This window comes from Talpa europaea (genome assembly GCF_964194135.1).
Source record: "Talpa europaea genome assembly, chromosome: 1".
In the NCBI taxonomy this organism is placed as follows: Eukaryota; Metazoa; Chordata; class Mammalia; order Eulipotyphla; family Talpidae; genus Talpa; species Talpa europaea.
The window spans coordinates 10,561,809-10,576,808 of record NC_140073.1 but is presented as its reverse complement, the minus strand read 5'-3'; the positions used below and the strand labels follow the sequence as shown (position 1 = coordinate 10,576,808).

At 42.7% G+C, this 15,000-nt stretch overlaps 1 protein-coding gene across 1 annotated transcript; it reads right to left on the bottom strand.

The window, feature by feature from the left end:
* Nucleotides 1-3,017: 3,017 nt before the first annotated feature.
* On the bottom strand, nt 3,018-3,998 carry LOC311170210 (olfactory receptor 10AG1-like; the record flags this gene model as incomplete). Its single annotated transcript, XM_084232600.1, has 1 exon — nt 3,018-3,998. One exon carries the CDS (start codon nt 3,996-3,998, stop codon nt 3,018-3,020), a length of 981 nt encoding a protein of 326 aa, XP_084088726.1.
* Between the last annotated feature and the right edge of the window lie 11,002 nt (nt 3,999-15,000).

Here is a 15,000-nt window from a genome sequence, read left to right as displayed (position 1 = left end):
ATTCTTTTAAAATAAATAAAATATTTCTAAATAATAGTATTTAAAGTTCATTTACTATTGCTAAGGTAATAAAAAATGGTTAAATATAACTATATAATATAACTAAAGGTTTTTATAAGAATATTCTAAACCCACTGCAACAGAGGGGTGGGGGCTGACCCTGGTCTCAACAAGCAGCTGCCTATAATTTTTCTCCGGTGTTGGGATCACTGGCAAGTCTCTACTGCCTTCCTGCTGTGGGGGACTAAACTGTTTTGGTTCATTCTAGGAAAAAAGTTTTATTTCCCTATGTTTTTTCTGAATTTTAAAGTCTAAATTGTCTAAGGAAAAAACTGCTGAGTTATTTTGAATTTACTAACAAGCTATACAAAATGCTTATTGGTTGAATAAAAGTTTTTAAATTTACTTATTGGACTTGTAAAAGGTTAAATTTCTTGTTAAAATTAATTAACCTAAAAAAAATAAATAATAATACAAACATATTTGAGCTAAATTCAAACCTCAAATTTTAATAAAAGCCTAAAAACAAACTGTAAAAATTTCCCTCTTCTTCTGTTATCAAAATAACAGTATTCTTTTTTTTTAATATATACTTGCTCTCAGTATAATAAAGCATTGACAACCTAAAGCCAAAAAATCACTTCTTAAAAATATAAACTCAAAAAATATTCTCTTATCTAAAAAAGTTAATAAAACTGCCTGATTGTTGTGGTCTCGAGCCCAAGGTCTTTGGTAATAATTAAAATTAGATACTTATTTTCTGCACAGTTTTTAGCTTTTAACTCATTAAAAAACCTCAGTGACGTCACAAAAACTAATAAAATAACTATCTCTTAAAATATATACATATGGCTAAAATTTTAAATATATATCAAGAGATCTCGTATCTGTTTGTCTGTCTTTGTGTTTTGTTTTGTTTTGTTTTGTTTTGTTTTGTGTTGTTTTATTTTGTTTTGTTTTTTACCTCTAGAGGACTAATTATAAATGGCGCCTATATAAATTCTCACAAAAACAAATCTTACAATCACTATCAAAATTTTTTTTTTTATTTTTGGTAAACAAAAACTAGTTCAAATTTTATAATATAATTCAAGGCATATATGTCTTAAAATTATGTTAAACATTAATAATTTACTTTGTTTAAATGTGTTTATTTCAAAAGTCTGGTATAAAAGGTACTTTTGTCTTTCCTATTAAGTCACCTGTATGTAAAATAGGTACAAAGCTCTAAATTTTTGTTTCTTCTTATTAATTTGTCTACTACTTGTTTAATAATGCTAATTCAGCCATCTGCTCCCTGCTAAATTAAACCAACACCTTGGTTCCTCCTCTTCACTGACTGAAACCTGAAAAGTCACAGATCACCTACTTCTTCACCACTTCCAATGGGACTCGTGCTTACTTGAACTTTTTCGTCTTTTTGCTGCTGTGAATGCTATCAAACTTTTTAGCACCAGACAAGATATCTACGCCGTATGGAATTTCAATCTTCGTGCCTGCATTGGATACCCCTATACATTGCTTTTTGGATCTGCCAACACAATGAACATTTCCCGCCACGGGAATTCCTATTCTGTCACCTATTCTAAATGCGTGTTGTCTAATTGCCTAACTCCTAATATTGTTCATAATTTTTCTACTATGGTTATGTTAAATAGACCTTCTTATGTTATATTACCTGTTGATTTACAAGATACCCCATGGTTTGACAATACTGCTTTACAAGTTATTCAGGAAGTCAATGCTTTAATTCGTTCTAAACATTTTGTTGCTACGCTTATTTTACATATTGCTGCCTTAATTGCTATTGTGACTTCTCTTACAGTTTCATCTGTTGCCCTGGTTCAGGAAACGCATACTGCTCATTTTGTTAATGATCTCACAAAAAATGTTACTTTGCTTTTAGCTCTGCAACATGACTGATCAAAAGCTAGAACAGAAACTGAATGCTTTGGAGGAGACAGTGTTGGCACTTGGTGAAGAAGTTCAGCAAATTAAACGACTTCTCTCTACTCGGTGCCATGCTCAATTCAGATTTATTTGTGTTACGCCCAAACTTTATAATTCTTCCTATGATTGGACTTTTATTAAAAATCATTTACTTGGCATATGGCGTGAAAGTGATACTAGCCACGATTTGACTTCTCTCCAGGCTGAGATTTCAGCCATGAGTCAGACCCACCTGTCTGAACCTGCCTTGTCTGATTTTGCATCTACGTTTTCAGAGTCTTTACGTTCCTTAGTGCCATCCAATTGGCTACATTTTCTCATTTCTTTTGGAGTAATTATGCTTGTTATTTTGGTGTGTTGCCTCCTGATGCCGGTGTTTCTGAAACTCCTCAGTAAGTCCATTACATCACTGCGTCGTGATGTACATTTAATGCAGCTTAAATTTAAAAATAAAGGGGGAACTACAGGGCCTCCCCTGGTGGCGCAGCGGTTGAGCGCTGGGCTGCGAGGCTGCCTCCAGCCTCTGCAGCCCTGGTTAGTTCCCCAACCGCCAGCAAGGGTCCCACAAAAAAAAAAAAAAAATGTACTACAATAAATATTTTATTACACAATCATTATTAATATTTGTTCTTCAGCATTTGTGTTTACGCATGTATATATTCAAGCTTTCAAGCTTTACTTCTCTATGCATTCATTCAGGGAATAATTTAGTAAATATTCCATTTTCTAAAAGTGTTTTGCTTCTTTAATAGAATACATTAAGGCTGTGCCAACAGCGGCATCAACAAAAGAATGGAAAATTGCATCATGTCAATTATAAAACATATCACATACCATTGTTACACATCTCTATTTATTAGTTTATAGTGAAGTGGAAGACTGAATGTTCCAAACATTGCTAAATAATTGAACACAATTGCAATAACTCTGAGAACATAACGGTAAATTAAAACCGAATTTCATCATTAACTTCTTGTAAAATTCAGGATGGTACTGAAAATAGGATTTCAATCAAATCTACATATTCATTAAATATGTAAGACAATAGTTATGCTTGTCTAAGTTTTTCACAATGCTGACATTTTGGGAAGCAATTTCCGTAGAGCCTCTAAAACATCTTTGTTCCGCAGACTGTATATCAGAGGATTGAACATTGGGGTCAATATAGTATAGAAAAGAGAGAACAGTTTTTGCATTCCTTCATACTGATTGGACTTAGGTTTTAAATAGGTGATGGTGGCGGTTCCATAGAATAAAATTACAATGATTAGGTGAGAGGAGCAAGTGGAGAAGGCTTTGGCCCGTCCTGTAGTTGACGGCAACTTCAGGATGGTGGAGATAATTCTGCTATAGGACCTGAGGATCAACAGAAAAGGAACAGGGACAAACAGTACAGAAAATATATAGATCATTATCTCATTTATGAAGATGTCCCCACAAGCTAGCTTGAGAATGGGGGGAATGTCACAGAAGAAGTGCTTGATTAGATTAGAACCACAAAAAGGCAGAAGGAAAATCTGGCATGTCTGCCCTATCTGGACTGGAGTTACAATGGCCCAGGAAGCAGCTACCAGCTGGACACACATCTTGTGGTTCATGACCAGAGGGTAGTGCAGAGGGTTACAAATGGCCACATAGCGGTCATAGGACATCACGGCCAGCAGGAAACACTCGGTGGCCCCCAGTATAAGAAAGAAGCACATTTGTGTAGCGCAGGCAGAAATAGAAATAGCTCCTTTCTGGGTCCAAAGGTCCATGAGCATTCTTGGAAGAGTGACAGAGACATAACAGATTTCTAGGAAGGATAAATTTCTAAGAAAAAAATACATGGGGGTCTGAAGTGTGTGATCTACTTTTGTTATAAGAATTATGACACCATTTCCCAAAAGGATAATCATATAGATGACTAAGAATACCCCAAAAAGATACCAGTGGAATCTGGGAATTTCAGAGAAGCCCAAGAGAACAAACTCTCTTATTGTGGTGAGATTTGTTTCTGTAATTTTCAAATTGCTTTCTCTCTGTGGATTTACATTTCTTGGCTGCATTTTCCTCTTTTGTAATTGGGCTGGGACATGGACTTGGTCCTCATGGCTTCTCAGTTTCTTTGTGACACTTGTTTTCTGGATGATTTGATGTGAAACTAGAAGCTATGAACTCATCTGCAGAAAGAAATCAGTTTAATACAATGCTTAAATGTTAGATTTTCATTTTAATTATAACAATAAGATCCATATTATTACATATTTTTTGTTTAACCTGCAGTCAGAGGAGGGGCTAGAGATGAATTATTTCTTCCAGTCAAATTGGGTCCAATATTCCCTCTCTTCCCCACTCACCTCTTCTCTCTCTCTCTCTCTCTCTCTCTCTTTTTTTTTTTTAATTTGGTTAAATAGCCTCACTCTTATAAAGACATCTCTATGTATATTGTTCTTCCTAGCAGACTCAAAGATGTTATTGAGGGTCTCCCTGGTGGCGCAGGTGGTTGAGCTCAGCGCTTTGGAGCTGCATGGCGTGTCTGCATGGGGTGTCTGCATGGCGCAACAGACCTCTCCTGTCTTGCCTGCTGCTTCGCTCAGCAGTGTGTTTCAGTAAGTCTGCCTGTTCTGTTCCCCACTCTGTCTCTGGTGAATCCTCTCACCCTTCAGCACATCTGGCCTGTACCCCACTTCTTGTATGAATAAATAAAAATCTTGAAAAAGAGAGATGTTATTGAAGTTCTTGTGTTTACTGATTTTTTTTTTTGTTCTCTGTTTACACAGAGAATTTCAGTCCTTCAATACCATGGAAAAATGCTCTTATCTTTCCATTCATTTGTCCTGACAAAATAATACTCCGCAATTCTGTTTTTGCATTGGGGATTGTTTCACCTTTTGACTGTTTTAATCATTGAGGCCAGATACTCTTCACAGCCTCCCCATCACCACTTTACGTGTGGTAATAGTTATGCTTAATAAACATTAATCTATAAATATAACCTCAAGACATGCAATGCAATTAATAGAGCATATTTTGTTTTCTATTAATTACCCAATGGTATTTATACACATCTCTTATTAGGGTTACAATTGAAATTTCATTATCCAAATTCTTCCACAACCATCTCTCACCTCTATTCCCTCTCCATCCATAAGAAAAACAGAATCTTAGTGAAGGCCAATTTTTCTTTTCCTGACCATGGATTGGAGTGTCAGAAAAAACACACTCAGGGGCATCCCTGGTGGCACAAGGGGTTAAGCACCAAACTATGAAGCAATCTGCAGCCTCTGCAGTACAAGTTGCTGGCAGGGGAGAAACCCACATGGCGAAGCAGACCTCTCCTATCTCACCCACTGCTCCGCTTAGTAGTGTATTTCAGTCAGTCTGCCTGTTCTGTTCCCCACTCTGTCTCTGGTGAGTCCTCTCACTCCCCACATCTCTGGCCTGTACCCCAGCTCTTGTATGCATAAATAAATAAATCTTAAAAAAAAAAAAAAACACTCAGGAAAAGCACACATCTCTTTGGTACCATGTTAAACAGAACTTTCACGTTCCACCTTCCTAGCACCTAGATGTGCTCATCAGCTAAATGCCCCCAAGCCCCTTCACTTCAGAGTTTTTATAGATGCTTGAGTACATAGCTGTGAGTGACCAGATCATTGGCCACTGATGATTGGGTTTACTTGCCTGCTCTTGCCTTCCTGTGGTCAGGTTTGGGGCTAAAAGTTCTTAGGTTTCTCTAGGGAACAATACCCCATTTTGAATCTATGAGGGACCCTCCATCGTCTCCTCATCAGGTAAACTCAAGTATAAGCAAAAGAGTCTCAGGATTTAGAGCATTATTTTAATTGACATAGATTGTCAACATATCAGTACATTATATTTACCTTTTTCATTTTGCTGGTCACTTCTTTGTCATTGATGAAGTTTTCATACTTTAAACATTAAGTTATTTAGACTCGATAGCATTTTTAAACTAGAATTTAGCTTGCTTTTGAAAGAGCTCTTTATGGAGAAAATTCATAATTGCTTTTTACCAGTGGGAATATCTTTCTTCCATGTACTTCTAAATTGCTAGTTATTAGCTCCTGTTTGCAATTAATTTGGTGTGGTTTTCCAAACAATTCTATTCACAGCAGACCAGATATTTCTGAAGTCTCTCCATGGAATATAATTCCATGTACTCTTCATGTCCCCAAAACAGAGTATATGAATTGTACTTCAAATTTTCCCCTTTATTTATTGATTTGTTAACTGTCATTTTCATTTTGTATAGCACCTCTGAATAGACATTTTCAGCAAATCATACATTGTTAACTGTTGCAACGTGTTGGGCAACACCACACTGATAAAGAAATGAGAGTGAGTTGCCAAGCAGGCTACATAATGCAGGATGCTACTGAAGAGCAAGATCCCCAGCCTTTTAATTGATAAAATAATTATAAAGCCTCAGTTCTGAGAGTAAGGAGGACAAGTGTCCGGGCCAGCCGGGCAGATCAACGGGGTACCCGGGGGAGGAAGCAGGGGCTTGGTATGGAACAGGGGTACGCGAGGAGTGGAGACAAAGCCAGGATCATCGCCAGTCTCATTTATTCAGGAATGTGTACAATGTTATATAGGGTTCAGAGGAGGAGGTCTCTCCTTATCTCTAGCAAGGAGAGACCACCAATGCAAACAAGCCACAGTAGCAAGCAGGGGGAAAGGTTCAGTCTTCACAATAGGAAACTTGAAACCTTCCCTGGAGCTAACATTCAGTACCTGCTTCAGGCAAGAACCCGGATGTTCAGGTCTGGGCCTCAGGTCTGGGCCCCGACAGATCCTCCTTTTCTATTATTTCTAATGAGAGAGCGGAAAGACAAAAACCCCTTGGGGACTGCGCCTGTCTTAGGTCGTCAGGAGTCACAGACGTGTGGCGATTTAGCACCTCAAGCCATTTTGAGTCTGCCCCCGATCTTACCCGTCACTGGCTGACCAGTCCATCGCACAGGGGAAGGGAGTCTTATTTCTTCAGACTGAGCATAAGTCTGAGTAAGAGCCTCCCTTATCTCGCATCTCCAACTTATGGTAATGTACCTGAATGGGTTTTGCCTGAAGGGCCTGAATCTGTTGTCTTACAAAAGAGATTATCCTGTTAAAAATGCAAGGACCCATGACAACCAATATCAAAAGGGTTATAGGGGACCCATGAGGGGAAGAAGGTAAGGTAAGAGTCCATTGAGACCAGTCCAGAGTGGATTTTCAGCTAGCTCCTGGCGTCTTCTTTCCAGGTCATCTTGTAACTGTCGGATTTTATTGCGGACAATTCCTGATTTGTTGGCGTAGAAACAGCATTTCTCCTGCAGGACCAAGCAAATACCCCCCTTTTCCGCAGTTAGCAAATCAAGGCCCCGTCGATTTTGAAGGACTACCTCAGCTAAGGAGTCAACCTGATCCTGAAGATCCTGAATAGTACTAGAAAGAGCATGAACATCATTAGTAAGTTGTTGAGACAGTTTAGTATATTGTGAGAGAGATATGCCTAATCCAGCTGTCCCTGAGGCCACAGCGGCAGTTATACCCAGGCCTGTAAATAAGGGAATCAGGTGTACTGCTCTCTTACTTTTACTGAAAAAATGGTCAACCGTTGGAATGGGCATGGGCTCACTTTTAGGAACAACGTCTATGTCAGGTAGAAGGAACCCCAACACACATTGACCAGTCCAATTAGTCGGCAATGGATGTGATTTATTTCCAGAACGCCTGAGGAGCCTTTCTCTGTGCTCCCAACAACTGTGTGTGGTACACCCGCCCCCGGAGAGGTCACCACGTCTGAGGAGGTGAAAGTGCGGGCACCTGGGTGCAGCGCACTGTGGCCGACTGCCGATGTGGCCCAGAACTGCCGATCAAGCGATCCTCCTGCCTCAGCCTCCCATGTAGCCTGGGATTACAGGCGCGCGCCACTGCGCCCGGCGTATCAAAAAACTGGATAGGCTGAACCAAAATGGGAACCGTGATGGAGCAATTACGGTATGGTGCAAGTGAGGAATTGGTTGTTGGAAAGGCCAAAGGCACAGGGAAACCCATTTGTAAACATAGCCAACAATTATTGGCCAGTGAGGAATTTGTTAAATTAAGTAAATTGAACAAAGAGTCGAGGATATTAAAAGTATTGTAGTCAATGCCCAACTTTTGTCTTTCAGCAGGAAGGGCAAGTGGATGGTAGCTAAGCGCAGGGGGAAGGCGCGGTGCAAGCTGTTTTGAGACTGTACTGACAAAGTGATCTCTGGCTTTGTCTTGAGGACCTCTTCCATCGGTGACATGTACGGGGGCAGTAGTTGCCCAGCACACTGTGTCACCCACCTTTTTGTTGGCACCACAGGTGGTCAGCAAGGTAGAGGCCTATAGCTGACTCGCAGGGGATGTCCTGATAAGAACAGCAGTATAATAAGTCTTATTATTATTGGCCGTGCATTGAGAAAAGGTCTTGTAATGTTAGGGGGAAAAGGATGTCCCAAAGCTAATTCCATATAGGCTTTGTGGACTCCACCCCCACCCCAGGGTTGCTCTATAACAGTAACACGAGGAGTGTACTGACTCAGCAAAGGAAGTGCAGGTACACTGCCCTCCATGTGAGGGGCCACCTATAGCTGTCCGGAGGCATTTATAGCGGAGCCTGCAACAGTGACCAAATATGTGATGTGGCCAGGGCAAGTCATGTAAGAGACATACCCATTAGGAGCGGTAGAGAAATAGCCCCACCTGTACTCACAAGGTTTACCATGAAGATGTTGAGTCAAAGACACAATCTTGCCTGGATCCTTGAAGCCGGCAAAGGTCGAAGAGAAAAGTAACATCTCAGCATAGAGGATGAGTCAGGAAGCGGTCACCATGCTGTAACAAATCTGAAACAAATCTGACAAGCCCTTCAGGCAACCATCGGGCCGCATCATGAGTCTGTGAAGATACACATACTGATCCCCTTCCCCAGATCAGAGATCAGGCTGATCCCCTTCCCCAGATCAGGCTCTGTAGGGCCGTACAGAGATCCTGAAATTTAGTCCTCCAAAGTAAATGATCTCCGCCGTCAAGGACAGCCTTTACTGAAGTTTGCCAATCTAGGGGAGTGAGCCACCCTTCTGCAATAGAATCAAGAATTGTGAGAGTGAAAAGGGGCACTAGCACCATATTGGGTAACAGCGGTTTTCAATTCCTTTAAATGTTGAAAATTATGTGGCTGGTGATAGCGGTGGAGGTGGCCTTGAACATCTGGAGCTTCAATAACAGGAAAGACAGAAGCCGCGGAAAAGGGCTTTTTGGGAGGCGGGAAAGCAGACAAAGCAGCGGGAGCTGGGGGAGGAGTTAAAATGGTGTCTGCGTCAACTCCGCCCCGTGAAGGCGGCTTTAAGGTGGTCTCGGCGTCACCCCTCCCCCATAATGGCGGAGCGGGATCTGAGTTGGATGAAGAAGTTAACTGAATCTGTCGAAGTTGAAGGGAAAGTTTATGATAATGGGCCTGTAGGCGCATGCGCTCCTCAAGGTGGGCGATTTTGGTTTTAAGGTAGAGATTAGGGTCAGCGAGTTGTGAGGGCACAGAGGCAACAGCGGCCGTGTAATAAGGAGGAGAGTGGGGATCGTAACGTGCAGCATCCTCCTCCAGGTTGCTCCAATCTACTTTGCCCACCTCAGGATCCTCCCCTTTTGCGATACTGGGGGGAGGTTGTGAAGCAACTTTGATTTCGCTTTTGGAGTTAAGCAGTGGAAAAACTCCGCCCTCTTCTTGAGACCAAGGAGGGTTTGTAGCTACAAAAGTAAACTTGTTCAAAGAGGGATAAATTCTGTTTTTCTTTTTTATTTTGGGCCGGTCGGGAGAGGCCCTTTCATTTTTCTCTAAAGGTTCTTTTTGTTCTTCTTTGGATGGATCATCCTCCACATCACTGTGAAACGGAATTAAGTCCTCACAGCAACCATTGGGGGATGGGGCCCCTGCCATGCTGGGAGAAGCACTTCTAAGCAGTTGTTCTGTTTGGCAAATGGTATTTTTAATATCAGGGTAGGCTTCCTTTTTTGAAATTAAATCATTAATTAGATTCCAGTATGAGAATGCTGTCACCGGAATTTTTTCGGGGCCAAAAGCTTCATAGAAATCATTTAAAGCATCTCCTACCCGTTCCCACCTTTTTTGATCTATTGTGCCCTCTTGAGGGAACCAAGGACACAGGTCTTGAACAAAATCAAAAAAGTGGAGTAGATCCTTTTTTGTGACCCTGACTCCTCGCGTCCTAAGTGCCACTTTTAATTGCTTCACATATATCTCATGCTGGCTTATTTCCTGTCCCATGATTCAGACGCTGTACCTGAGCTTACCTTATCCACGACGCGGCAGGGTCCCACATCGGTAAGGCTTCCTCCTGAGCTAGCTAGCTTCCTTTTCGGGCGTCTTCTCCCTCTGTAAGTTCTTCCTCATACCCGGGCCCCACGCTGGGCGCCAAATGTCCGGGCCAGCCGGGCAGATCAACGGGGTACCCGGGGGAGGAAGCAGGGGCTTGGTATGGAACAGGGGTACGCGAGGAGTGGAGACAAAGCCAGGATCATCGCCAGTCTCATTTATTCAGGAATGTGTACAATGTTATATAGGGTTCAGAGGAGGAGGTCTCTCCTTATCTCTAGCAAGGAGAGACCACCAATGCAAACAAGCCACAGTAGCAAACAGGGGGAAAGGTTCAGTCGTCACAATAGGAAACTTGAAACCTTCCCTGGAGCTAACATTCAGTACCTGCTTCAGGCAAGAACCCGGATGTTCAGGTCTGGGCCTCAGGTCTGGGCCCCGACAGACAAGGAGTAAAGGGAGGGGTGAAACTGTGCTTAGTCATCTATACTATCAGGGGTTGGGAGTCCGCCCTCCAGCACTTTTCATCTGCTTAAGGACGTGGTATTGTAACTAAGATCAAGCTCTAGATCCCGAGCCCTAGATCCCCTAGTTTCAACCTTTTCAACAAGTCTTTCTACTGATTAGCTTCTGGGGTTCCTAGTCCTACATCTGTCCTCAACCCCCCAGGTGTTCCTGGTCATACCTCCTGATGCATAGCCTTCCCAGAGTGATCAAGCTTTAAGCTCTTGGTTGATTTGAAAGGCACTTTGTAATTTTTGGCTCTGACTGATTGACCAGGTAGTTCTGACCTTGTATAGGAATGCAGAACTGCAGGTAACAAAATGGGGGCCGAACAGGCTGCTTAGGATTAGTAGACCCACAGTTAATCTCATCTGGTCATGTTCTACTTATTATTTTTTTTTATCTTTAAGGGATACTAGTTTGTTTTGTAGAAGTAGACACTTGTGATTTTGGGATGACTTTTTGAACTCAAAAGCAACTCTGTGTTAAAGAATTTAATATTTATTTATTCAAATCATGATTCTCTCATACACTATTGAGCCCCTGAATGGATAAACCTGCCTCATCAATGAAAAAGGAACTTGGAGTAGACAAATAAATCAGTTATACATTTTAAAATTAGTTTTCAAGAGTGTGAACTGTGAAAACCTTTTCTTTTGTTCCCAATGTAGGGTAAGTAAAAGGTTTCAGGTTTTTCTGCCCTCCTACTGAATCCTAGGGCAAGTTAGGGATAATTAGCCTCAGGGACAGTGCAGGTATAACAGGGTGGTCCCCAGGAAAGGGGGAGGTTCCAGGTTTCCTGCCCCACCCAAGGTGTTGTAGAGCAACCCCGATACAAAACGGGGTGCCTGACTGTGGGTCCTCACCCGCGCTTAAAAGGACTTATCAATGCTCTACTGCAGACACATGCGAAAGGTTAATAAAAGGTTTATTTACAAGGGAAGGGGAAATGAGGAAATGTACAGCTCAGGGAGAAAAGTGGGAGACAAAGTTTTAAATGAGTCCTACCCAATCCGCCGGTCAGGAATCCCAAATGGCGCTCTGAGAGGGGCTGCAAGCCAGGAGCCGGGAAGCCAGGAGGCGAGCAATAGCGAGCCCCCCCAAGGCCCACGTGTTTGGTTTTTATATCCAACCTGGCTGCCCAACTCTACCCTCAGGTCCCAGCCACCCTCCCTTTGGTGGTGATGGGATTTGTCTTTTCCAATGTCTTGATGGCTTTAGTCTGGAGTGGGGGTGGAGTCCACAAAGCCTGTATGGGATTAGCTCAGGACATCATTTCCCCCTAACAAAGGGAGGGTTGAGCTGAGCAGAGAGAGAAGAAGCTGGAAAAGAGACTGAGGAAGGAAGGAAGCAGGATGGAACCAGAAGGAGACCTGGGGGAGGCACATGCAGCTAAGAGACATGTGAAGAAACTGTGCTTGCCTTTTGGTCATGGACTGGGTGACACAGATGTGGGTGAGAGGCCCATGGGGAGGTGACAATGGCAGTTTTTGTCTTGATTTTGATTTTGCTCTTTTCTCTCCAGACATGTCTGCTTGTTTCTGATCCTTTTCTGTGGGTCCCTATGACATCCCCACTGGAAAATGCTTTAGACTTGTGGCAGGCTTTGGGGCCTTGCTCTGGGCCAATCCCATTTGGATGGACTTTTACCCATGAGGGAACGGGTAGCTTTGGGTACTTGATTTAGAAACTAGATTCTTTGCCTTTCCTGTATTGTTTCCTAATTGTATTAAAGTTGCTTCCCATTAAAGTCTCCTATGTTTTGTGTTGATGCGGCGAATGGCAGAACCTATTTAGAGCAGGCAGGTTTGGGGGGTCTGGGTGCCCCTCTCCCTGCCCTGTAAAACAGATTTAGCACCCAACGTGATTTTGGACAGAGTCATCTGTGGTTAGCCAGCCCCATAGGGAAATTGGGCTTCCCTATGTCTACTATAAGCGCAAATGTGATTTTTGGTATCTCTAGTGCGTTTGTTTCATATGTCGATTTGCTGTTGGCTTCGTGAAGATTCTGTGTGTCTGTGTGTAATTTGTTTGTAGTGACTTGCTAAGAGATTTGATTTTGTAGAAATTGTTCTGTGCAACAGTTTTACTCAAAAGATTAGGTAGTACTGAGACAGGGCAAGCTAGGGTTAATAGGCAGTTTTAGGGATAGTGCAGGAGGGGACCTCTGAAAAATTTAGGGAGGCTTCAGAGATAAGGACAAGCAAGGGAAAGTAACCCATTCCATTAGGAAAAACAAACATGCCAGGACCAAGGACAACATTGTTAATGCTGGTCCTGGTTTCCTTCAGGTGGTAAAGGGAGGCGGAGATTGGAGAAATGGAGAGTGGTTTAATTTATGGACACATTAGAAGGGCAGATGTTTAACTTCAATGCAGGGATGCCCATCCAGAAGACTGGGCCATAAATTTAAAGATGCAACTAATGGGGAAAGAGAAAGCTGTTAGATAAGGAATGTGAAGATCCCTACTCAGTTTGCAAATTAAGTGAGACAGCCGAGAACTAACCAATCACAGAGAGACTGGTGGAGCTTTAGAATAATGAGGGAAAAAAAGGTATATATTCCCTGAGACACGACTCCACTTTGGCTTCCTTGCCCCTCCCAGGCCTGGTTCCCTGGCCTGGGAGTCCCACTTTATTTCTGCTCTTTTTCTCCTCAATAAACTTTTTCATCTTCTAAACAAACTGCCTCTTCTCGCTTGCTTGCCTGAGCGTCTGCGTAGTTCCTGCTGAGGCTTTGTGAGACACCAACCCGTGGGGGGTCTAGCGGCTGGGGCTCAGCGCTGCCCTCAGCCTGGGATCCGTTCCTGGCTGGGAGACTAGGCCTGACAATTCCGGTATCAGTACGTTGGACCATGTGGCCAGATCAAAGATGAAGTCTGAGGCCACTTGGCAGGCTCTTATAAAACTCAGAGGTTCTTCTTGCTAGGACTTTGGACTTTCTTTTTTTTTTTTTTTTTTTTTGGTGATCTCTGTCTCATTAGCATTTCTAAAGGCAATAATGATTCTTTAGTCATGTGTTGCTTTGTTTTTGACTACTTCCTGACCTCTGCCTGAGGGGTTTTGCAAGCCAACTATGGAGCAGTGGTGTTTAAATTAGCAAATGTATGCCTGGGTGTTAAGGAAAGCAATTGGTAATTGCTGGTAGCCTTGATGGATTCTTGGAGAAAACTTGAATTTTTGCAAAGTCTGGATCAGAAAAATTGAAAAGATTTTGTCTGAGTTGGAAAGGATTTGCTGCTGTGAATTTTGCCTACACAATTTGTTTTGGGCACGTTTGCCATTTGAATTCTGGATTTAATTGCAGGTGTAAGATAAGATTCTAAGTTTCTGTTTCCTACTGAGGAAGGTCAGTTGTGGAAAACACTCTATGGTGCATCATGTAACTGTACCAGGTTTTCATACCTGTGTTGTTGTTGTCCCTCCCTGTAACACAGGGACTTCAGGAGAGTTAAGGAAGGCTCTAGAGTAAAGGGCCACAAATTCCAAAGGGGACCAGTCAAACACCCCAGGACTAAGGTCAACAGGACATTCCAAATTGAGGACAATAAAGAAAAAAAAGATAAGGGCTGGGACACTGAGAATTAGTTCTGGGCACGGAGACATTTCAGCAGTGTGTGAGACCACAGAGAACTAACCAATCACAAAGAGACTGGTGGAGCTTTAGAATAATTAGGGAAGAAAGGGTATATATTCCCTGAGGCACGACTCCACTCGACTTCCTTGCCCCTCCCTGGCCTGGTTCCATGGCCTGGGAGTCCCACTTAATTTCTGTTCCTTTTCTCCTCAATAAACTTTTTCTTTCTCTAAAGAAACTTGCCTCTTGTTTGCTTGCCTGAATGTCTGCGAAGTTCCTGCTGCGGCTTCGTGAGACACCAACCCCGTGGTGGTCTAGTGGCTGGGGCTCAGCGCTGCCCCTGCAGCCTGGGATCCATTCCTGGCTGAGAGACTAGGCCTGAAAACCTACAATTCCAGTATCACCACCATTAGATTAAATGCATGCAGGATGGCGGACACCTAGAGTAGGGTGTGGGCATGCATAGGTGGGTACACTTGGGCTGAGACTGGGCTTATAAAGGCAGCATCACAGGGATACCAGCAGAGCAGAGAGGCGGAGAACAAGTGAAAGACAGGAAGAGAACCAACAGAGTAGCAGAGGCCAGGAGAGAAGCCCAGAGAGCCCAGTTAGAGTGAAGATTCGC